The sequence below is a fragment of the Strongylocentrotus purpuratus genome, unplaced genomic scaffold (genome assembly GCF_000002235.5).
Source record: "Strongylocentrotus purpuratus isolate Spur 01 unplaced genomic scaffold, Spur_5.0 spur5_contig_847, whole genome shotgun sequence".
Taxonomy (NCBI): Eukaryota; Metazoa; Echinodermata; class Echinoidea; order Camarodonta; family Strongylocentrotidae; genus Strongylocentrotus; species Strongylocentrotus purpuratus.
The window spans coordinates 563,174-586,250 of NW_022145554.1; the positions used below are offsets into that span (position 1 = coordinate 563,174).

A 23,077-nucleotide genomic window follows, 5' to 3' on the forward strand; every position below is an offset into this window, starting at 1 on the left:
CTCTCTCTCTCTCTCTCTCTCTCTCTCTCTATGTTGTGGTAAATATGTTAGATCAATTAAAATACGATTTTATTTTTATTTTAGGGTTTCAATAGGGGCGGAGCCTATGCCCTAAGTTGGATACGCCCCCTTGTCATCAGTCATCAGTCCATGCTTCTTTTCCCCATATTTGTTTTGTTCTGCGGGGTTGGGAGAGACACGCCCCTTGAGCTCCCCGGAGCCCCATCGTGTTTGAGATGACGGGGTAATCAACTATGACTGCACCTTGCACAGAATTGCATCGACGAACACCACCCTATTGTCATGACTGGCTTCCGTACACAATGCAGCGTAAACCATTCACTCTTTCTCACACGTGTACCACTGGGTCGTACGGGGAAGGAACGTGAAGTGACGTCAACAATTGAATTTGAAATTACGATCCTGACTTTACTAGTGAGCGGGGACTAAACACAAACCACGTGTATAAATCATAAACTCACTTGACTCTAAGCTCATTTAGCTGTTGAACTTGCAGGCGTTCGATCTCGGACTGTGATCGCTTGTTGGCAACCGATAGGAGGCTCATTGCGTTAGCGAGAGAAATTTGGATTTGAAAATGCGCGCCACACAAGATAAAGTGTTCTCCTTCCACCTCCTTGTCTACGTATGTAGCTTGTCATGTGCAATTTTTCTCCCACAAGGTAAGTTTAATTTTCTTTTTCGCTTTTCTTGTTAATTGTCCGGTATATCTTCAGCTTGTTCGTCTATTTCGTTTATTCTGTCTTCATCTAGCGATCTTGATTAAATAGAGATTTGCCCTCAGTGTGATCTGAAACCGATTTTTTTTTTGTTCCCCCCCCCCCTTTTTTTCTTTGTATATTTTCCGAATTCTTGCTTGTCTTGTTGTTTCGTCCTGTTTTCCCCATCTTTTCTTTTCCTTGCATTTCTACTTAATGATACTATGATATTTTATGTTAGGAAACCTAAATTACAAGCGATGCTTTCCTCCGCAATACAGCAAGCAATTATCTTCTTAGTCCTAATTGTATACTTTTACTGCATTGCACGTACCATATCATTGATGTATATTTCTTATTTGTTAATATTTTAATTGGAATGACTTTGTAAAACTAAAAGCTATGTAAATTTGATTTGCTGTTATTGTGGAAATAAAAGGAAAAAAATGAAATAAGTTACCGACTTTATCCCTGGGCCCAACCGTTATCACGACTTGGCCTAAAATAAAAAGATGTTGTATTGCCCTTTGAGACCGACCCCAAAAATCTTGAAATCTACGGTCGGATTTAAAATAAAAAAAAAAATTCTTCACCGTTTTTTAGAAAAACCAAATATATTGAAAACTGAGAAATATCGGCCCAAAGAGGGAGGAAAAAGAGAGATTTTTTTTTTTAAGATGTACGACCGACCGACCCAATTTTTTGGCACCTAAAGGGCAATACAACATCTTTTTTAGGCCCTATACGTGAACCTAAATCTACACCTAACCTCTAACCCGATAGCAACCCTAATCCATTATACTTTTGGCGTGAACAGGCCTGAAGCACGTGTAACCGGAGCAAATATCGGTTCACGACACCTAGATCATGCTGTGGCTTACTTCGAACCATCGGTCATCACGTATTGTCTGGTCGTCCGTTATACCTGGGGGGTGATTCACTAACTGGGAACGATATTGTTCCTAAGAGCAATCTGGGGGATAGATTTTTAGCTGTTAGTGAATCATCCCCCTGACCTACATGCCCCTTAATTCATCAAATATCGGGGGTAACGCAACGTTTGTGAAATAAACCCCTCTCATCTACAAACTCGTAGTAGGTCCATGGTCTGGTCCAATTTGCCCGACACTGACATTTTTATGAAAACCCTACGGCAAATTGACTGCATGATCTTCCGTTTCCGTTTTACGAATGGTGACCCTATGATTCGAAGTAAACATTTTTTTGTTGTATCTTGATAATTTTTTTAATAAAAAACTAGAAATATGTTTCTAACATGTTATTTTGAGAATAAATAAGCTCCAGGATGTAGAGAAATTTTAGATAATATGGAGAAGAAACACGAAATCGGAACTGCGATTAAAAGGCATAAATATCAGATGCACGGCTCTACATGACTTGTTATCAGTGTCTGCGATATGGTGTAATATTGAAGCCCTTAAAAAATGATCATGAAGAGCCTTAAAAATAAAAATCTTCTAATGACCGGTTTAACCATACTCATTTTGCCCGGTAGACTGTAGTGTTATAAAAACCGTTAGGAAAACGAATTTTTAAATTTCGATTTCGAATCATAAATATCCAGATAATCAGATAGGCGATTGGCTTGTAAAAGTCAGTGAGTTCCTGACTGACCTAAATGTTTATAATTATCATTGCAACATGAACATGCGACATAGATCAAGAATTTTGTTTCAGAATCTGACAAAGATACCCAATCCCTTTAAAACAAGTTACTGGTATACTAGAGAAGAAATCCGTTATATGAGTAGAAAATAATGATCGTACTTAATACGAGAAGTGCCCTTGACGTGGCCTTAGCGTGTCTTAATTGGAATGATTGACGGGGACATCAAAATACTGCCTGCTTAACAAATATTAAACAAGAACAAAGAGATGTTAATTAGTTGATAAATCATCATGATATTCCCTTTCATATTTTCATTTAAATGCAAATGGGGGATGGTATTCGCTTTAAAGCCTAATTTGTACATCCATTATAGATGGCTATTTTGATATTTCATTATTTAAAGTTAGCGTAATGCGCTGCACACTCGTATGTAATACCAAGATATAAAATGTCATATCTTTGAGCTGCAAGCGTTAATACATAGAGATCAAGACAATATGAGGGGATGAGGTAAAGTCAACTTCAAGCATAAGGTGCCAAACTGACGTCAATAATATAAGATCAATACATTTATCACATAACTGACACTTTGTAACATTCAGTATGTGATTTTTGCATAATTTTGTTTGGCAGCAAATCCTCTCACATAACGCGTCAAGTTTGGTTACGATAATTTGCTAGTTACAACTTTACAATTTCTGACTCATACGTTTCATTACTTGCTGCCATCACAATGTTTTGTCAAACTTTTCACCCCACTCCCTTTATGACGTATCTCTATTGAAAAGTGTGAAAATAAATGGAGTTTGTCTCCGATTCATAAATATTTTGAAATGTTGATGTGAAAGGGTATTAAAGAAAGCATGAATGAATATTCTGTAAAGCTCATAGGCTACACTGAACATCGTCACCATGCATTTAAATCACTGACTCTCGACTCAAGCCCTTTTTCCCTCTTTCTGCTGATCTAACCTCCTCTTCCTAGAGCTTTTGCAATCATTCATTTTCCTTTCCATTCTTTCTTTCTTTTTTGCCTTCTTCAATTTTTCCCATTTCCCCCTTTTTTAATCTCCTTCCCCAAATTCATAATTTCTTTATTGTATAATTTTTTTCTTATTGATTTTCAATGTATACTTTGTTTTTAAGACGTATTGTAAAACAGCCTCTGATGAACTTATACTTGAACAAGCTCCGCTTCTATTTAGTTCCTCTTTTCTCGTGCCATTACTATTATATTTGTATTGTTTCATTGGATATGTTTTGTAATATACTTATATTAAATTGCAAATAGCATTTTAATTTTATTTTACTATGTTTTGCATGATAAATAAAATCATGTGAAGCTTTGAATGTAATAACCAAATTTCATATGATTGGTAGGGTATTAATTTTCTTTTGCAGACTAAATAAATAAATAAAAATGAAAATATGATTTTATGAATACAATCGTGCTTGGTAAATACCATCTAAGATTTTCTCTCCGAATATGGACCGAATTATCGTGGAACAATAGATTTATAGATTTTCGAATGGAATTTTAAAGCTTTATGGCTATATGGCACAAAGTAACACTTGTGATCTGTCACAGAATCACTGATTCAATGATGAATTCAATCTTACGAATTGATCTTCTAAATCAGTCTTTGGACTGATTTCGTCCATGGAAGTGATTAGCCAAATTGATTATTTTATCAAATCACTGATTTCAGAATAATTTTGCAAATCTTACATTCAACGCCCAATAATCGGCATTATTCGCTTTCCATTTTTCATAAGTTACAACTGGACTTATGACCGTAGGATTACACAGACGGTTTTGTTATTGAATAATACCGATCCATGCAGGATTTCACCATATTTGAAAAACTTTTATTAGGGACCTTCATGACACCAGTACCCCCTCCTCACCCCCCCCCCCCCCTCCTTAGTGATTGGACCTACGCTTACGGCACTGAATTAAAGGACTTGGTTACATTGACAAAAAATGGTGCTAAGATAGTGGCTTCACTGCTAGATGTAGAATTAAAGATTATCTAAATTTTGAGGGAAAACAGACCATTATTAATCATAAAAGTTAAGAAAAAATGATCTGATCGGTTCTTAAATTCTCCCGACTATATTATAACTAAACCGAATTTTAGATGAATGTGTATCGTCACAATGAATTGGCTCTATATAACATTCCAAACATTTAAGTGTTGAAAGATTTTTAAAAGCCTGTTTTATGTGTTATTTCATGGAAAACGGTTAGGATTTTTTTTTAATACTGTTAGAGGGAGTTACATATTGACGCTTTTAAAGAAAACCATAAATATCTTTGTGGTTTGAGAATTTTTCAGGATTTTTAATGGGTTACAGGTACTGTAGAAGGAATACAATAAGTAACATTTCATACAAAAATTAGGCATTTTTTCTTCAACCTTCAACAATGGTACCGGTTTTCTGTTAATTTTTTTTCAAATAGTATAGCTGGTGCCCCCCTTTCATCAACAGCAGTAGTCCCTTAATAAGTGGACCGATGGTATATGTTACGCCACTGAATGTTTTTAACGGGGTTTGACTGGCATTTCCATCCGACCAAAATAGTGGCTCGCATCCAGTTTTCAAATTAAAAACGAGATATTAAATCGCTCACCCCATTAGAGCAGTCGGATGTGAAAAGAAATTAGTCTATTATTGTGACCTATTTACAAGTTGATTATTCGTTATCCCGCAGAATTTAAAACGACGTTATTTTCGATAAGGCATATACAACACTCGCGCATGCACGCAATGTTAAATGACTCGTATCATAATTATGATAATGGGATATTTAATGGATTAGATGAAAATACTTAAAGGGAAACCATCCTGATATTAAATTATGAAATTGGTTTTGATAGACGCAGAAAACGAGGGTGAAGCCAGTGAAAGTCTAAGAAAATCCTTCAAAAGAGTAAAAAGTTTTAAACATGTTTAAATTTTGATCTCACGCAATATGATAAAGTTAAGCGGCACTGTGTCCTCTACATGCAAAACTGATGTATACACACACGTGTATTTCGTTAAAGATTTGGGACACGTATACGTTTTCCCCTACATGACCAATACCATGACTAATACACTCTGTACACAAGTAAAACTGGTCTAGTGGTTACGTCGTCGGACTGTAGATCACATGATTCGAAGTTCGAGTCCCGCCTCGGCACTTATGTCCTTTGGCTAAACATTAAACTGCATTTGTCACTCTTCACTCGGGTATTAAATGGATATCAAATGACTCCATGAATGCTGAACCCTTTCCACACACCCTCTCTTCTACACACTCTTTCTACACCCCTTGTTACACTTCCTCCAACACTAAACACCCCTCACACCCTTTACTATGCACCCCTTGTTACACTTCCTCCAACACTAAACACCCCTGACACCCTTTAATATACACCCCTTGTTACACTTCCTCCAACACTAAACACCCCTCACACCCTTTAATATACACCCCTTGTTACACTTCCTCCAACACCAAACACCCCTCACACCCTTTACTATACACCCCTTGTTACACTTCCTCCAACACTAAACACCCCTCACACCCTTTAATATACACCCCTTGTTACACTTCCTCCAACACCAAACACCCCTCACACCCTTTACTATACACCCCTTGTTACACTTCCTCCAACACTAAACACCCCTCACACCCTTTACTATGCACCCTTGTTACACTTCCTCCAACACTAAACACCCCTCACACCCTTTACTATACACCCCTTGTTACACTTCCTCCAACACTAAACACCCCTCACACCCTTTAATATACACCCCTTGTTACACTTCCTCCAACACTAAACACCCCTCACACCCTTTAATATGCACCCCTTGTTACACTTCCTCCAACACTAAACACCCCTCACACCCTTTAATATGCACCCCTTGTTACACTTCCTCCAACACTAAACACCCCTCACACCCTTTACTATACACCCCTCTTTCAATCGCTCCTATTTATTTAGAAAAATTGATATGTACATTGTGTATTGAAAATAATCCAAATATTGTGGATTCTATTTCACTGAATTTAAATTTGATTTTATACCCATTCTTACATCCCCCTCCACCCCTTCTCCAATCAAAGAACCCCTGTACCTTCCTTAAAATTAACAACAAGTAGGGTGATAAGTAATTGTACCTATTTTATGTTGTTGTTACTTTTCCTGTTTATCCACAGGCGGTTCTACCCAGTCTAATCCGAGCTGCAGCAGTTCCAACGGGTCTGTACTAGCTTGCATCTGGTCGCCTAAGGATTTCCAATACCCGGATGCAGATGTTACAATAAGTGCTGTCTCTTACCTTGCTTTTGGCACACCCAAGTAATTGATTTTCTATATTATTATTACCATTATGAAAGGATCTATTTTTTCAATAACGAAATGGTAGTTAAAATAAACTTATAAATTATCTCTTGATATCAAGAAATAGGAATAAATGTTAAAACGGATTGCCGTGAATACGCAGCAATACGCAAGCCAAATACGCAAAGGTGTGAAAGAGGCATTAGGAACAGGCAGGGGCGGATCCAGCAGGCGGCAGCGGAGGGGGCCCAATTCGTGAGAAAATATTTGACGGCGAAACAGCCGGCCGATAATTCGTTCAGTGGGGGGGGGGGGGGGGGGGGGGGGTAGTGAGCACTAATTTTTTGGGGCCCTCGAAAATTTGAAAATCACGCCCCCCCCCCCCCAATGAGCGCCAGGGGAGGGGGCCCATCTCTAAAAAAAGGGTAACGTTTTTTCCCCAGGGGAGGCCCCCCCCCCCTGGATCCGCCACTGGGAACAGGTGCCATACAACCAACAAAAGACTGGAAATGTGATATCTTGACGTCTAGTGCCGCGTACATATAACTTTGGTGCTGTTTTATAATTCCATTATTTTATTTCTTAGTCAATGATGTTCTTCTTGCTTCTTCATCTTTTAATTTGTTCTAAACTACCTGTACAAAAAATAACAATATAAGCATCACCTTGGAGTGCACGAGGACAAACATCGAAGGGGGAATAATTATGTCTCCTCTTCCTATAACGTGTCCATACGGGACCGAATCCCATGGTACTAGAATAGGCAATTTGTGTTGCCATTGAGGCATCAAAATGTCCTGACTCAAATGCATCATCTGATATGCTTTCATTGTTCGTAAGGCAATCAATTATTCTCCAGGTAGCACAAAGTGATTATACTAATGCATATTTGATCAATTTTCAATTATTTCCCTGTTCTAGTTCCATGCCATTTGATGCAGCGTGCTCTAAAAACGCTTCGTCGATTTCAGCTTCATGCACGATCAGGGTCTATCATAATGCCACTAAAGGTAAAAGTTGTCGGAAAGAGCTGAACATAGTATTCTCCGCTGTTTCCCGAACAAAAAATATCATGGAGACCCTGAGATTCACTGAAACCGAAGGTGAGGATATTTTTAAAAAATAAGTTGGAAGGGGCGGATACTCGATTCTTTCAAATAGGTGCTGGGGGCACAGTTCCGAAAAAATAAAATTCTGACAAGTAAGGCCCCCCCCCCCCCCCTCACACCCTAAAAGGTTGTAATTATATACCTTTTGGACAGAAATAAGGGGGTACCTTTTTTTGTTGGTGTATGCCAAAATGGGCTTTAGAAGGAGCACGAGCCATTTGTGCCCCCCCCCCCTCCCCCAAAAAGAAAAATCATCCCATTGGTGTTGGTGTTTTTTTAGTGATTTATAGTTCATCATGATTTTATTCATTTTATTTATGGTTCATAATCACTTAATAATCAAATTAGTTGACATAAGTGGGAATCCAGGGAGCACAGGAGACATCTGCCCCCTAAAGGAGAAAAGGAAGAGAAAGGGGAAAAAGGGGAAACGAAGAAATAAAGATAGAATCGTTGGCTGATAAACTTGTTTTTCGCTTGTCAGAGAATTTTCAGACATACCCCACCCCTGCCAGAGATTCCTGGATCTGCTACAAATATATTTATGCAAATCCACGAATATGTTAAAGTATTTGGAGGCGGAGTCTGATTGGTGAATTGGGTGATCAGTCAATACATTTCAAGCCCTCCACGCTATACTTAAGCCCTGACGACAACATGCCAGATAAACTTTGAACGTTATGTTTATATTTCAAATTAGACAGATAAGTCAAAGCTCGTTCAGAGAATTTTCGTCGGACTTGTGCCTCTCCAACCTTGAAAATGTAATAATACCCTTATTTCTATTTATATTTTCAATTCTTTATTCTTTGAATTTAATTTTCCTTTATCACTTTCAATACTTTTAAAAGGCACGCGCTCCCTTCCCTTTACAAAACTAATTCCTCTGTGAATTTCTTCTTTCTATGATTTTCTTCAGTAATCATGGCGCCCCCGAGTGGGATAAACGCTACAGTGATTGATGCCAAAGAGATAGAAGTCCGATGGGGGCCACCTTACATCGATAAAGTGTGTCCGTGTGCATATTTCTGCGTTCAACTGCAGTATGCATCCAGAATAACGAATACCTGGCATACTGCATTGGTAAGCCAATTCGACATTTATCTAAGACGCATGACATTACATAAATATTATATGAAATATATTACATAATTCATATATAATAAACCAATACATTTGTAGGTAAAGAGCCGGAGGATATGCGACTCCTTTATAATGGACATGGTAATGGACGATTAAACTGAACGATAAAGGGCACTATTTATATCTGACCAGTAATGGTGGTGATAATTATGAAGCACAGTGAGCTTCACAGCCCATACTGATATGAGCGCTGTATAAAAAAGCCATTACTGATATTAACAAATGATTTTCTTTTATTCCTTTTTTTTTTAAATCGAAATTTGTTTTAATATTTTTCTTTTTGCTTCAGAACCAGGGCAACCATGGCGAAACGTGTGATACGGAAAGACGCCAGATTCTAGGGCAACTATCACCAGGTACTCTTCATGATATACGCATCCGAGCAAAGGTCAGGCAAGAAGCTTCATTTGGTTCCTGGTCAGAAAATGTCACAGTCGGAACGTTGGAAGAAGGTAATTTAACATAATCTTAATTATTTTGATTTTTTTTTATGTCTATCAAAATCATCATTGTACATGTCTTTGTTATCAATATCTATTCATTTATTTAATAATTTATTTTGTTTATATTATCATTATCATCGTTATCACCATCATCATCACTATCAAATTATGATCATCGTTATTATTAGTAGTATTTGTATTAGTTACAGCAGCAGTAGTAGTAGTAATAGTACTAGTAGTAGTAGTTTTAGTAGTTGTATCAGTAATAGCAGTAGCAGAAGTAGTAGTAGCAGCAGCAGCAGTAGCAGAAATAGTATCATCAGTTGACAGTTTTCGGTATTAATTCAAATAATGCAGCTTAACCTTTTTCACATCCAATATACATACTGTCAGTGTCACCCCAAACTTGGAAAAGAACGAAAAAGAGAGAAAGAGAAAGAGAGACAGCGGGTGTGGGTACACTGGTGTGTGTGTGCGTGGGTGTGCGCGTGGGTGGGTGGAAGCTTATTGGTATTCAAGGCGTAGAGCCTTAGCATACATTATAGACATATGATGTATCAGGGGTATACCTGGTCTTCTTAAATTAATTGAATAACCTACTATAGGTTTTTAAGGCCCCACGGTCACAACTATCCCTTAGGACGGTTAAAGCGATTACGCATCCATTAATTCCACAGTCATCATTTGTTAAAATTTCTCTTTGAGAGGGGATCGTTTCGTTTTCGAAATAAACCTTTATCTTGATTAAGCTAAGGTTCTTTGTTGAAGCACTAACATTGCATGAAATTTTGTCTATAGTTAATAGTTAGTAACATTATCGTTAGTGGTGATTTTGGTGGGGATAGTGCCTTCAAAAATTGCCTCATTACAGTCTCCGAGCCGGTTCGATCTTGAGCTAACTCTTTCATTATGTAAAAGGAATATCAATATTTTATTAAGATAAAATGTATATATATTGATATCAATTTGTCAACATTACGTTAATGTGTAGGTATGACATATGATAAAATTGCAACGTAAGCAGCACAAATTACACGTTTAGAAATAAGGGTGCAATTGAGGTGCAGTTTTGCATCCACCTACGCGTATTTGGCAGAGGGTGCTGCTATTGCAGCAGAATTGTACCCTTATTTCTTAGTGTGTATGACGAAATAGCCGTCGCACACGAGGCGTCATTTTGGTTACGTAGAACTGCGTCAAGCGCCTTGCACAGCCTTTGGCGCGCCATGTGAAAGGAGCATATCACAAATAAAGGATTCAAAACAAACAGTGCAAAGGTATCTTTGAATTAATGATGCATGCACTAGTTGCCTTCACTGGCTTGATTGATAAAGCTAATAGCGCAATAGAAGTAACACTGCCTGTCACGATGCGTCATTTAATGCGTTACTGAAATGCAATAAACCCATACAAAAGTTATTCAAGGAAATGAACGAATATATTCTATTCATTTCGCATTCACATTGTGGCCCCTCTCAAGTAGAGGGTCAAATATAGTGCTGGCCACTGACGCAATCATGCGTCAGGAAAATGACGCCTCGTATGCAAAAGGCAGTACTGATATCTATCACTGTAAAGGTAATTTTTTTTATTCACTTTCTACGAGACAGCACCGACGGGGCTTGTAGAGCATATAACACAGGACAGCCAGAGGATTGCAGGCCACCCCTATGAAAGGAAAGTCCGTCTCACTTGGAGTTGGAGAGTAAGAAACACATTTTCTTCATTTTAAAGGGGGTGCAGCATGGCAAATACTGGTTAACGCCATCTACGACTTCTTTTGGACAACTGCACGTATTAAAAGGAACGGACTTGATTAACGGTCAGCGCGCGCTACCGTTCGCGAAACAGATCGAAGTTCTCCTCATGCTTCAGTTTCGCGTATGTTGCACGCACATGAATACTGTGGTATACGTGGTCCGTAGTAGTATTTTATACCCGATTGGCCCCGAGTCAGGCCATGGGAAAGACACGTAGTCTCGTCATGCTACACCCCTTTAAGGCGCCATTCTCCCTTCTTTGTAAAACCTAATAAATATTCCATATATACAAGATACATGAATAATGGATTCAGAAGTGAAATATGATGTTGCATGTGGACTGTTGGGGTCTGAAGAACACTCAGCATCTGTAGTATTTGTGGAAATGTGATTAAAATTCACCGGGAAAATGTTTTATTTCCTGGTTATTCATGGTTATTGCCAAGTATTCAATTCAGGGTCGAAATGGATATGGCGTTCCTTTCATCGGATAGAATTTCTGCTGGCAGAAACCCCATGCTATCAATAAACGTGTTCGTAATTAGGATTTGCGCATGGGCAGATAAAGGTCATTAATTCGTTCCCAAATTGTAATACCATCGACACGAATACTGGTATCGTGCTCATGAAAGTTATGTAATCAGTATCCATTAATGCACCGACAGTACATTTATCTGATACACAGGTGGAAGTATTCTTCTTAAGAGGAAAAGCAAAGGTATTCATGAAGCACCTCCATCACCCCGGCAGTGATTGTTCTAAAATGCACAAATGGGAAGTATCCATCGTGTAAAAGATCTTTGGATATTTTGGGGTCATGCGTTCCGAAGCTATTTACGAACTGGCTTATTTACCCCACTACTGACGGGAATCAAAATGGTTCATGTATTAAGTCGATGAGAGGGTACAAATCAGTAGTCAAAGGGTTTACTTCTGTTATTGTCAGCCCTTGTGTTTGTTGTCGTTGTTGTTGTTCTTTCCAAAATAACAATTTTCTTCTATCATTAGGGACCAGATAGGGGTTTGGTATCGACGTCCTCTTGGGGCTATGTAATTGAGCTTCCTTCATTGCCACGCAACTGGACTACAAACGGAACATCTTTCACTATTCCAGGTAAAATAAACTATCCCTAATCAACAAAGGTAAATAGTTGTCAGGTAATTTTCGTAGAAGGATTGTTAAAGGTATCCGGTAACTTTGTCTCAGATTCTGAAACAAAATCATGGATTTAGCTCATGCTGCAATGATAATTATAAACCTTTAGGTCAGTCAGAAACCCCGTGACTTTTACAAGCCGATCGCCTGTCTGATTATCAAGATATTAATGATTGGAAATCAAAACCAAATTTTGCGTTTGCCTAACGGTTTTCACTACAGTCTACTGGGGAAAACGTATATGGTAAAACCGGTCACTCAAGGATTTTTACTTTTTTGAAGCACTTCTGGATCATTAAGAAGCACGATTTTGTTAGTCTTCAATATACACCATATCACAAACACTTATAACACGTTGGGTCGTGCATCTCAGATTTAACATTGTTAAACGATGCCTTTAAGTTGTCCAAAGGGTTAGTTGTTCTTTAGGGCAGTTGTCCGGAGGTACATATTCTGGTCTGGGAATTAGTTGTCCCAGACTAATGCTATGGTCACATTACCAAAAAGTAGCCTGCTCGGCGGCCGAGCGGCGAGTTTTTAACCAATTCTGCCCGGCGGCTGCCCGGCGACCGAGCGGTGGCCGCCCAGGCACCGCTCGTTTTTAGGGCATCGCTCGGTCGCCGCTGAAGTTTTAGCGCGGAGTTAAATTTTGGGCGGCGCCTGCTCACTTTTCACTCGCCGCCCAAAATACGCTCCGTGCCTGGGCGGTCGCCACCCGGACATCGACCTAATTGCTGGGCGATGCCTAAATTCCAGCAGCGACCGAGCAGGCTACTGATCGGTCGTTTGCTGCTCAGATTTGTGACCATAGCTTTAGGGATGGTTGTCCGAGGCAGTTCAATGGGAGTTTATTTGTACGGGGGAAATGGTCTGCTGGGGGGGGGGGGGGGGTTACTGGTCCTGATACACTGGTGCAAATGTGGATACAGGGATTGCTGATATAGTGAAGACTTTTGAGGAAAATGTATTTTACTTGTATGTTGATCTAATTCAGAAAATGAAAGGGAAAAAATTCAAATCTAATCAAAATTGAAATGAAGTAATGAAATATGACAAACGGGTCAATTTCATAAGTGTAGTGTTGAGCAAAGACAAAGAGATTGAAGTGAATGAATGACACATCTATTTATTTATTCAAACATCTCATAATTATCAACACGCATATAGCTCTTTATCTAAATCTACATGAGTGTGTATCATTTAATCTTCCTAAGATGTGGACCCATTCTCAGAATATCTTGGATTTATATCTGCATTCAACAGTGCTGGTCAAGGAGGGAAGGCATCCTTTCACCTACCCGATATGACTAGTCGTAAGTACCTTTCACGTACCCGATATGACTAGTCGTAAGTACCTTTCACATACCCGATATGACTAGTCGTTAGTACCTTTCACATACCCGATATGACTAGTCGTAAGTACCTTTCACATACCTGATACGACCATTCGTAAGTACCTTTCATATACCCGATATGACTAGTCGTAAGTACCTTTCACATACCCGATACGACTAGTCGTAAGTACCTTTAACATACCCGATATGACTAGTCGTAAGTACCTTTCACAATTCATACACGATATGACTAGTCGTAAGTACATTTCACAATTCATACACAATATGACCAGTCGTAAGTACTTTTCACAATTCATACACAATATGACTATTTGTAAGTAAATGACCGAAATGAGAGAATCACATCTATAAAAAAAAAAAACCAATGTTATAGACGCTTTTCAAGAGGGGTTATCGAAATAAGGAAAATATGTTTTTGACAATATTATGACAATTTGGTTTATTTTGACGTTTCACTTTTGTCTGCAACAGTAAATTGGTGGATTAAGCTATCATTTATTTCATTCATTCGTTCATTCATTTTTTTTTTTTGAGGGGTAATCTTTACATGTTTTCTTTCCTTTTTGTCTTTCTTTTTTAATGTGTTTGGGCTTTTATGTTTAGAGTTTATAACCACGATATCATTGTTTTCATTACAGAGCCTCAAACTCCAAGAGCAAACTTTACGATCACTCCGACATCAATCACCCTTTCGATACCCGCACCAGACCAACCTAACGGAGTCATCATTAGATACGACATCCGCTGGAGAAACTACAAAATGGAAACATGGTAAGTGGTAAGCATCAAGGGATAGATTCAATGATAATTAATACATGGTGCTGGTTATTTTACCCGACTGCTGAGAAAGCCTAAATGCTTGTAAGCAACCAGACGGCCGGGGGCTTTAGGTCCTCTCCGAGAGACCTGGTAATGAGGATTAATGCCTTACCAAAGGGCACTAGCGCATCGACTTGGTTTCGAACCCAGGTCACCGGATTACGAGACTACTGCTCTACCGACTGAGCTATCGCGCCTCCACAAGCAGGGACTAGCAACCCGTACTACTACAAGAAGGAGAATAATCCCTGACTATGTCCGGACAACTACCCCTTCGACAATAACCCAGGAAAACTATCCAGGGCATCTTGTCTCTGATAAAAACTAATCATTAGGACAATTACCACGAAAAACTAATCAAGAAAACAACTATGTAGGTCTTACTTCCGATGGTAATTCAGTTTATTCATTCAATGGGTAGTTGTCCGGGATAGATGCTCGGCGTAATTGTCTGTGGTAGTTGTCCGGGGTTAATCGTCCTAAGGGTATTTGTCCAAGGGTAACCAGGGGTAATTGTCCTGAGGTTGAGGTTTTTTGTTGAAATATGTAGTGAAATATGGAAATCGTGATATCATTGCAGACAGAAGTATCCGATTCACCATATTTTTACGCACCTTGCTGAAACAAACAATATTGTATTCGCTGTCTTTCAGGCTCGACGTCACAATCCCATGGTCAGCTTCGTCCCCAGTTATTCAGCAGGTAATTTCGCCCCTCAAGCCAGGTACCTCGTACACTGTCGAGGTTAAGGTATTCAACAAACACGGAAGCTCGATGAAATCTGAAAGAATCGTTACTCCGCATGAAGGTAAGACGATTCTTGCATTCAGGGCATATCTTAATTAAGACAGTCATTAGCAAAATATAGTTTATAGTTAGAGCGATATTTCATGACAATTGAGGGAATTTTTGTTTTTTTCAATAATATATGGAAAGATAAAAAAAACTTGAACTTGAAAATCAATGTGTACAATATGTTTCTCATTATTCTCATTTGGTTTTTAAGTGGTAGATAAATGCACCAAATTAAAACATTTACAACGATATGAAAGAGCTAGGATAGGTATAGACGTCTGCTGAGCTCCCGTACTACTTTAACTTCAAAAATATAAAATAGTTCTCACAGGTCTACATTCACTCATATGGATTTTACTTTTCTGTTATAGCAAGCGGATTCTACTGCATGAGATGGAATCTGACAATTTGTCAGTTTAATGTTGATTGGCAGATCCGGTAACCTTTAAGGAGGCTGGGAGCCTGACAAGTATCATATCTCTATATTATCTCTGACATGTAAAAGAAAATGTATTCAGACGTCAACAAATCTCGACGGGGAGGTACACATGGCTTTATTTAAGTAAAACAAAAATGAACTGTGCCCCCTGGACGGGCGATAATTTTGTCCATGCCACATGCACAATAATAATACTCTGTTTAAATTATTTCGTTTAATAGTGCCCTCTATAGCGCCGAGAAACTTCACGGTAGACACTGTAACAGGAGAGCCACATGTTGTCGAAATCGGTTGGAAGCGACTTCAAGAGTGCGACGACTTTGCCTCTGGGTATAGAATAATTTACTGTCCCTTAAATGGCAGCCTATTCAGCAACAATACACGATGTAAAGGTAAGCAAGAGGTGATTTTAAACAGATAAAGGTAAATGCCATCGTGAAATTAATATCTGTAATAGAAACAAAGAGACTGTCTCCGGCCGGCCCACCGAAAACATATCGACCAGACTCGAGATAAAATACCTGGAAAATAAAGTCCAAATCTCCCGATTACCTATCCACTCTTGGATATTTCAACAAGGGCTGAACAGAGATAGCTCTCCTAAGAATAGGTTATAGGTCTTGACCAAACTGCATGGCTTCGTATTCCATTTGTGCAACCACTATACCACATCATTCCTCAGTACTTTAGAAACTCAATAGAGACATTATTTTGTAATAAATGCGATAAGGGTTGTGAAGGTCATTAGCTCCCGAGGCCGACAGTGTCGGCTCTGCGGCCTTCTGATAATTTTTCTTAGGGTCGGTCTCGTGGACTCTCTGTCTCCAGGATATCCCTGTCGAACAGCCTAGTTAACATTCAGAAAAGTTATCAATGTACCTTCGAAACCAACATGTTGGTTTTGAGAACCTTCAAATAATTTTTTTCTTCAGAAGGTTTGGAGTTAGACATTGTATCGTGCTGTCGGTCTCATGGACTCTAAGTCTACCGGGATGTCTCGCTCGTGGGTTGTAAATCTAGTCCAGGGGCGTTTCACAAAACTTGTCATCAGTGACAAGTGACAGTTTTTGTTATAAGCTACTGAAAACCTTGCTTCTGATTGGTTATCAATTAACAGACTTGTCACTGATTTTTGTCATTCGTCATTGACAAAATGCTTTGTGAAATGGGTCCCAGATGGTTTGTCGGTCACACTGACTGTGATGCTTCCCATTACCAATCTCCTGCAGGTTCTGAGAAGACCATCAGCATCAACAAGGCAGGTGTTAGCGTTCCCGACTCATCACCATTTCGGGTGGGAGGCTTGGTACCGTTCATCTGGTATTCATTCCGTCTCCGACCCTTCAACCAGGCGGGTGATGGTTCCATAAGTGATACAATTCTCGTACGCACCCTGCAAGGAGGTAACGTAGACACCCATAATCTTCCTAAAAGAACCCAACTGCCATCACTGATGCGCAGAGGAGATACTGATATTACAAAAAGCCGGAAAATGTTTCGAAATCAACGATTTTTTTTAAAATAATTTTTTTGCGCAAGTTTGGGGGTTTTAGTATTATAACGGAACATTGAATACCTGTGTATTCCAAAATTGTTTTTAATGGATTCCAGTTGTATTTCACTGTATTCAATATAATGGTTACCAAGTGATTAATTCCAGTAAGTTTTCACCTTGATATTGTGAATTCCGCGAGTAACTGAAAAATATAAAGATACTGTTTATTTCCGAGAAGAATTATAATAAATTGCAATAATTAAAATGTATCTTTGTGTATAAGATTGAATATAATTCAGTCAAGATGTGGCATATTGTGGAGATGAAGTTTCACTCATCTTTCCTTACAGTTCCATCTCCTCCCGTGGATATGAACCTATCGCCAATGTCGCCATACGGCTTTATCGATGTCACGTGGTCGCCACCTTTGACCCCAAATGGCGTTATCATGCATTACGTCATCACGTACAACATAAACACGACTCGAACCAACTCGACGTTCATCAGGCTGAAGGTCTACGGCGATACGGACTATGTTGTCGGCTTAAGCGCATGTACCCGACCCGATACGGCGTTTGCATGTAGTACCGCGACCTTCCAGAGACTCAGAACTCCAATATCAGGTAGGAAGTTTTTTTTGTGTGTGTAAAATTGTTGTCAAAATTTATAAGCAAAAGTTTATAAAAAAAAAACTATATTCATGACATGTTTCTATAGTAGTAAAGTTTTGATCTCAGAACTATATCCTCTATATACCATCAAGTTTGGTTTCCGATCATTTTGAAATGAGCCCTTATTTCACCTTTAAAACAAATTATTTTCAACGAAGATGTACTGTACCCAGAAACGTGTCTAAAATCCAATCCGTATCTGTTATTGCTTATAAAGGCTTGGAAATTATATTTTGATGTCTCTTTCCCCTACTAGAGACTATACATTGTATTGTTATGAAAACTTCATTGCGATCCCATGTCATCCTTATCCCCCTTGCACATGAGGTGTCATTTCAATGGCGTAGGACTGCGTCAGTGAATGGTCCGGTCTTTGACGCTCTATGCGAGACTGGCCAATGCAAAAATGAGCAATAGAAAGATTGCGTTGAATTACTAGCGCCCTGCATTGATTAAGGGCCTGGGTCATGTCAGTGTAGTTAATTACGCAATCAAAATAACGCCTCGTGTGCAACGGGCATTAAACGCGTTACAGAAGAATTTATTCCTCTAGGTATGTCTTCACCAGCTCGAGATTGCCAAATAGCCCGCTGTTCCTGATTTGGAATCGCGTTTTCATCAGCCCGAGACTCGACCTCAAAACTCGAAATAGCGGGATATTTTGCCAAATAGCCAAAGATATCTTGGGATGATTATTTCGACCAAATATCCCGCTAATTCTCGCTACCCTAAATAGGTACGAAAATCTCGAAATTCGCGAGACGAGGTAATTTTCACTCTCTCGGGTCGTCACTACAACTTCCGGTATAGAGTCCCATCCCGCTGGCGCTAGCGCCTGTGTTCGCTGTGCAGAGTTTTCACGCACGCTAAAATCGATGCCAATCAGTGTAATTTGTACAGATTATAATATATGCATTAAATTTAGTTTGTTTTTATTCAATTTGAATATACAATAAAAAGCATAAAATAGTTTACAGGATAGATTTTATTTTTATTCATGTTTTTTTTCCTGTAAATCTAAAAGTAAAAAAAAATAATTGTCTTAAAATTGTGCATGTAGCGACCAGCGTCACAATCACGAGCAGACGATACAGTAAACAGTGTAGAGACAACACTCAGTTCATGTATTTCTCGTCGACCACAAAATGGATAAAAAAACAGTTTCGGAACTTAAAAAACTCTTAACGGACAGAGGAATACCATGCAATGGAAAGCTTCGGGCAGAATTAGTGACTTTAGCACAAAAGGCCGTTAAACTCTACCGTGAAAGAGAGGGTTGTGATCACGAACTGGGAAATTTCACCCAAGTCACGGCCTTCATCCACCCCCATTTTTCAGGGTTCTTACGCTTGGAATCATGAGCCCAGCACTGTGCAGCCTCACAAAAGAAAACCATCGTCACTGATGTCAAAAGACGCAAAAAACAACGAATGAAATGTTCAAATAAACGTTGAAATATTTGCGAAAAAAAAAACAAGACCGAGCAGACGACATATTCGGTGCATACACGTTGTGTGGCGACGGCGTTTTACGTTTGCGCTATCGCGCCTAGTAATATAGCGCCTGCACAGGAAGCTGTAATGTCGAAAAGCTATCCCATAATGCAATGCGCGTTTTCAGGATTTTCCCCGGATCTCGGCAGAATCGCTATTTGGGGTAGCGAGAATTGCAACTGCGGGTTGATGAAGACGCAAATTAGCTGGATAATTTGCGATCGGGATAGTTAAAATAGCGGTTTGTTTGGCAATCTCGAGCTGATGAAGACAGACCTGACAACATTTACTATTCTATGTACAGCTCCATCATCACCACGTCTTCAGGACGTGCTACGGAGTGGTCCGACCAAAGTCAAAGTCCGGTGGGACCCTCCGAAACACCCCAACGGTCCTATCCAAGACTACGTCATTAAGGTATGGTCGACATCACCTTCCTACCCGTTCTTCGAGAATGCGACAGTCGACGTCGTCGATGTCGACCAGAGGGAGGACGAGGTCGCGATCGAATGCGGAGAGGACGTCCAAGAGGAGAAGGCGTTTGAGATTGAGATCTTCGCTCGCACGGTCAACGAGGAGGGTGTGGAACTAGAGGGTGAGAGCGATACAGAAGGAATCGTCATGTGTGGAGCTCCCCAGCATGGTGAGTGTGTTTTCTAAATTTAATATTTCTTTATAATACGAAAATTTCGATATCATTATTATGGAATAATAACGTTATATTAATGTTATTTGGTTTATTCTTTCTAAGGTTTCCTCCACAATTTAGCTAACATATCTTTATTTAGTTTCTACTGAAATGATAAATATAATGTATGCCTTTAACAAAATGAAGTTATGGATTATTCTTATAAATTGTTGGTTTGTCTATACTCGTAATGATATGTAAAGTAAAAGTCTTTCTGTTCTACCCTCTTCCCCTCCCCCTCCCCCCCCCCCCCTCTCTCCCCCCCCCCCCCCTCTCTCTATCTCTCTCTCTCTCTCTCTCTCTCTTTCCCCTATTTACCCCTCTCTCTCCACCATCGCACTTTCTCCTCACTTTCTCATTCATATCCAGTCTCCGCAATGACGCTCATACTACCACTAAGCATCATCGTCCTCATCTCGTCTCTCATACTGGCCGGTCTGATTTACTGGCGGTGGTTTCGAAGATCACACAAACTGGACATTTACTTCTCAGACATTGTCAACATCCGAAAGGTATGTTTCAAGTAGACAAAAATAAACTAATAAATAAATCTAAAAAACATCAAAGACGTCGCGAGGGAATTTTGTGAGAGGATGTCAGTTCATATTTTTCGACAATTTAAGATGAGAATTTCACCTCATTTTGTTTATTCACCTCATTATAATCAATATATTCAATAACCATTACAAAATATATAAATATGAACATATTTTAATCAGAACTGACCAAGGCTCCATAATCACGATGGTAATCAAAATTGCTTGCCATCTTGTGAGCCCTGGCCTGACAATCAAATTTCCTACGAGGAAGTAATACAAGTTCTACACAGTTTAAACCAATTTCGGCGATTTGCCGACAAAGTTACAAATCCGCCGACAGAAATTTGGAAAGAGAGGTATCGCCTTTTGACACCCTTCATTCCTGCGAGAATCCTACCAAAAAATATTCATTTTCTTGTGAATTTCTTTTGAAATCAACTTCTGTATAAATGCTTTGGCACTGAAGTTATTGCTCTCTCATTTGAATTGAGTTGTCATTGAATTGCTCCTATTTCTATGAAGATTCTGAGTCTGATTAAAATACAGATACTTTTACAGAATAATGATGTTAGTTAGTAATAAGGGCATCGTTTCACGGAACCGTCATGTTCGCCGACACAATTAACACGCATTTAAATGGGATGTCGGCAAACTTGTACTTAGGAAGGTTTCGAAAAACGATTCTTAGACAAAACTCAGTGAATAAGTGAATAACTAAATCTGCTAAAGATTTTCTGCAATATTTTAGCAAAACAAAAACTTATTTTTATTTGCAGAGGAACAAGCGCTTTCAGCATCTACGCATTCCGAGGCCTGTCGCACAGGAGAGTGAGGTGTTCGACGTCATCCGAACGCGACCGTCCTTCGAGCGTACCGAGGTCGAACCAAACGAAGTCGAGAAGCACTTTCATCAGTTGGCCGTCATCGATGATCACCGTAAATATACAGGCGAGAACGTGCCTCGTGCAATGGGGTATTTGTCGAAAGATGATTCCTGCTCCGTCTCAACAAAGTGTTTGGAATATTCACGGAGGGATTTATGTTACGACAACGGCGACGACGACGTAGATGAAAACGATAATCGTCTTTATACCAGCGGATCAAGCGGTTACTTGTCGCTCGATGGATTATTCAATTCCAACTCGCTCTATCGAAAATCCTCCATTTCCGATGTCGAATCGTTATGCAAAGAAGTGGTGTACTCCCAAGTTTTAGTCACCCCCGGGATACCGAAAAATTCTCGCATAACCCGATCTTTGCCGAGTGTTACCGAACAGACTTTAACAACCTCCCCGTCTTGTTATCATGGCTCAAAAGATGTCTTCAAAGATTCACGGAGAGACATAAGAAATGGTGAAGCCCCAGATAAAATTCTTAACATTGTTTATCTTCAACGAACGAACAACCTAAAAAACGCCCCATTTAAGAGAAGTCATGATGAGCCCATATATTACATGCTTGCAAGGGGCGAGGGAGAATGTGACACGTGACACGATCTTTGCCGAGCGTTGCCGAACAGACTTTAAAAACCTCCCCATCTTGTTAACAAGGCGCAAAAGATGTCTTCGAAGATTTGTGGAAAGATATAAGGACTGGTGAACACGCGGATAAAATGAAAGAAATCATTCGATTTAATGTGAACTACAGTGTTATATATCAACTCCTAGTGCAAAAATGTGAAAATGTAATATACATTGAATAAATTTTTGCTTTAAGTCAATGTGGCATCAGCAGGTGTAAATAATTATGTGGGTTTGTTTATAAGATAAACATTAATCAGAAAAGAGCGTGAAACACGGATAGCTCAGTGGTTGAGCAGTGGTCTCATAACCGGGAGTTCCTAGGTTCGAAACAAAGTCGATGCACTCGTGGCCTTTGATGAGGCATTCATCATTATTACGAAGTCCATCGGATAGAACTAAAATCCGTAAGTTCCTCGGTTGCTGATCTAAACAATCATTTGCTTGCCTTTGTACGATAAATCACCAGTCACTCAATTACATTCAATCTACGAATCCGGAAAGTTTGTTGTGACATGCCTTTACGTATTCTATTATATTTATAGACACATTTACCATTGGCAAAGCACATCGTATTTCAATTGTCTTTTAATTTAGAATTTCACCCAATTTTGTAAACCTTGGTTAAAATGTAATTGTGTCTGTGCACTTGAATGAAGGGATTTCTTCTGAATTCAAACTGAATACGGAATCATTTTTAATACAAGAATTATTCCACTACCTCGATCTAAAAGAACTTGCCGATCTTGCCGATTTTCTGTATATTAGAACAAAGTGCTGGTATTACAAAATGTTGACAACATTTTTCAAATTCGACATTGTATTACACCCGTATCAAATGGTGGGTTTTGGGTTCTCTTGCCGTTCAACAGAATGGGGGCCCACGTCTGGAAAAAGGGCATCACACTATCAGGTGAAATTTTACTGAAAACGTATCCTTGACGAGCAAAACACGCTGGATTATACTGGTTT

At 39.3% G+C, this 23,077-nt stretch overlaps 2 protein-coding genes across 2 annotated transcripts; both read left to right on the forward strand.

Annotated features, from left to right (window-relative positions):
• Positions 1 to 598: 598 nt before the first annotated feature.
• Positions 599 to 11,128, forward strand: LOC105444442. The gene is made up of 6 exons (XM_030992452.1): positions 599 to 683; positions 6,557 to 6,698; positions 7,602 to 7,783; positions 8,709 to 8,872; positions 9,222 to 9,384; positions 10,986 to 11,128. The coding sequence occupies exons 1-6, from the start codon at positions 599 to 601 to the stop codon at positions 11,105 to 11,107; spliced, it is 858 nt and encodes a 285-aa protein (XP_030848312.1). The 3' UTR covers positions 11,108 to 11,128.
• A 5,736-nt stretch (positions 11,129 to 16,864) lies between these two features.
• LOC115926877 lies at positions 16,865 to 22,188 on the forward strand. Its single transcript, XM_030992463.1, has 5 exons — positions 16,865 to 17,102; positions 17,545 to 17,817; positions 19,663 to 20,001; positions 20,416 to 20,558; positions 21,362 to 22,188. Exons 1-5 carry the CDS (start codon positions 16,865 to 16,867, stop codon positions 22,073 to 22,075), a joined length of 1,707 nt encoding a protein of 568 aa, XP_030848323.1. The 3' UTR covers positions 22,076 to 22,188.
• Positions 22,189 to 23,077: the final 889 nt, after the last annotated feature.

Excerpts from the sequence above, each read along its gene's own strand:
- LOC105444442 (XM_030992452.1), top strand. The coding sequence starts at position 599 with ATGCGCGCCACACAAGATAAAGTGTTCTCCTTCCACCTCCTTGTCTAC. Across the intron at positions 684-6,556 it reads TGCAATTTTTCTCCCACAAG|GCGGTTCTACCCAGTCTAAT; the intron begins GTAAGTTTAATT and ends GTTTATCCACAG. Across the intron at positions 8,873-9,221 it reads ATACCTGGCATACTGCATTG|AACCAGGGCAACCATGGCGA; the intron begins GTAAGCCAATTC and ends TTTTTGCTTCAG.
- LOC115926877 (XM_030992463.1), top strand. The coding sequence starts at position 16,865 with ATGGGTCCCAGATGGTTTGTCGGTCACACTGACTGTGATGCTTCCCAT. Across the intron at positions 17,818-19,662 it reads ACTCAGAACTCCAATATCAG|CTCCATCATCACCACGTCTT; the intron begins GTAGGAAGTTTT and ends TTCTATGTACAG. Across the intron at positions 20,559-21,361 it reads ACATTGTCAACATCCGAAAG|AGGAACAAGCGCTTTCAGCA; the intron begins GTATGTTTCAAG and ends TTTTATTTGCAG.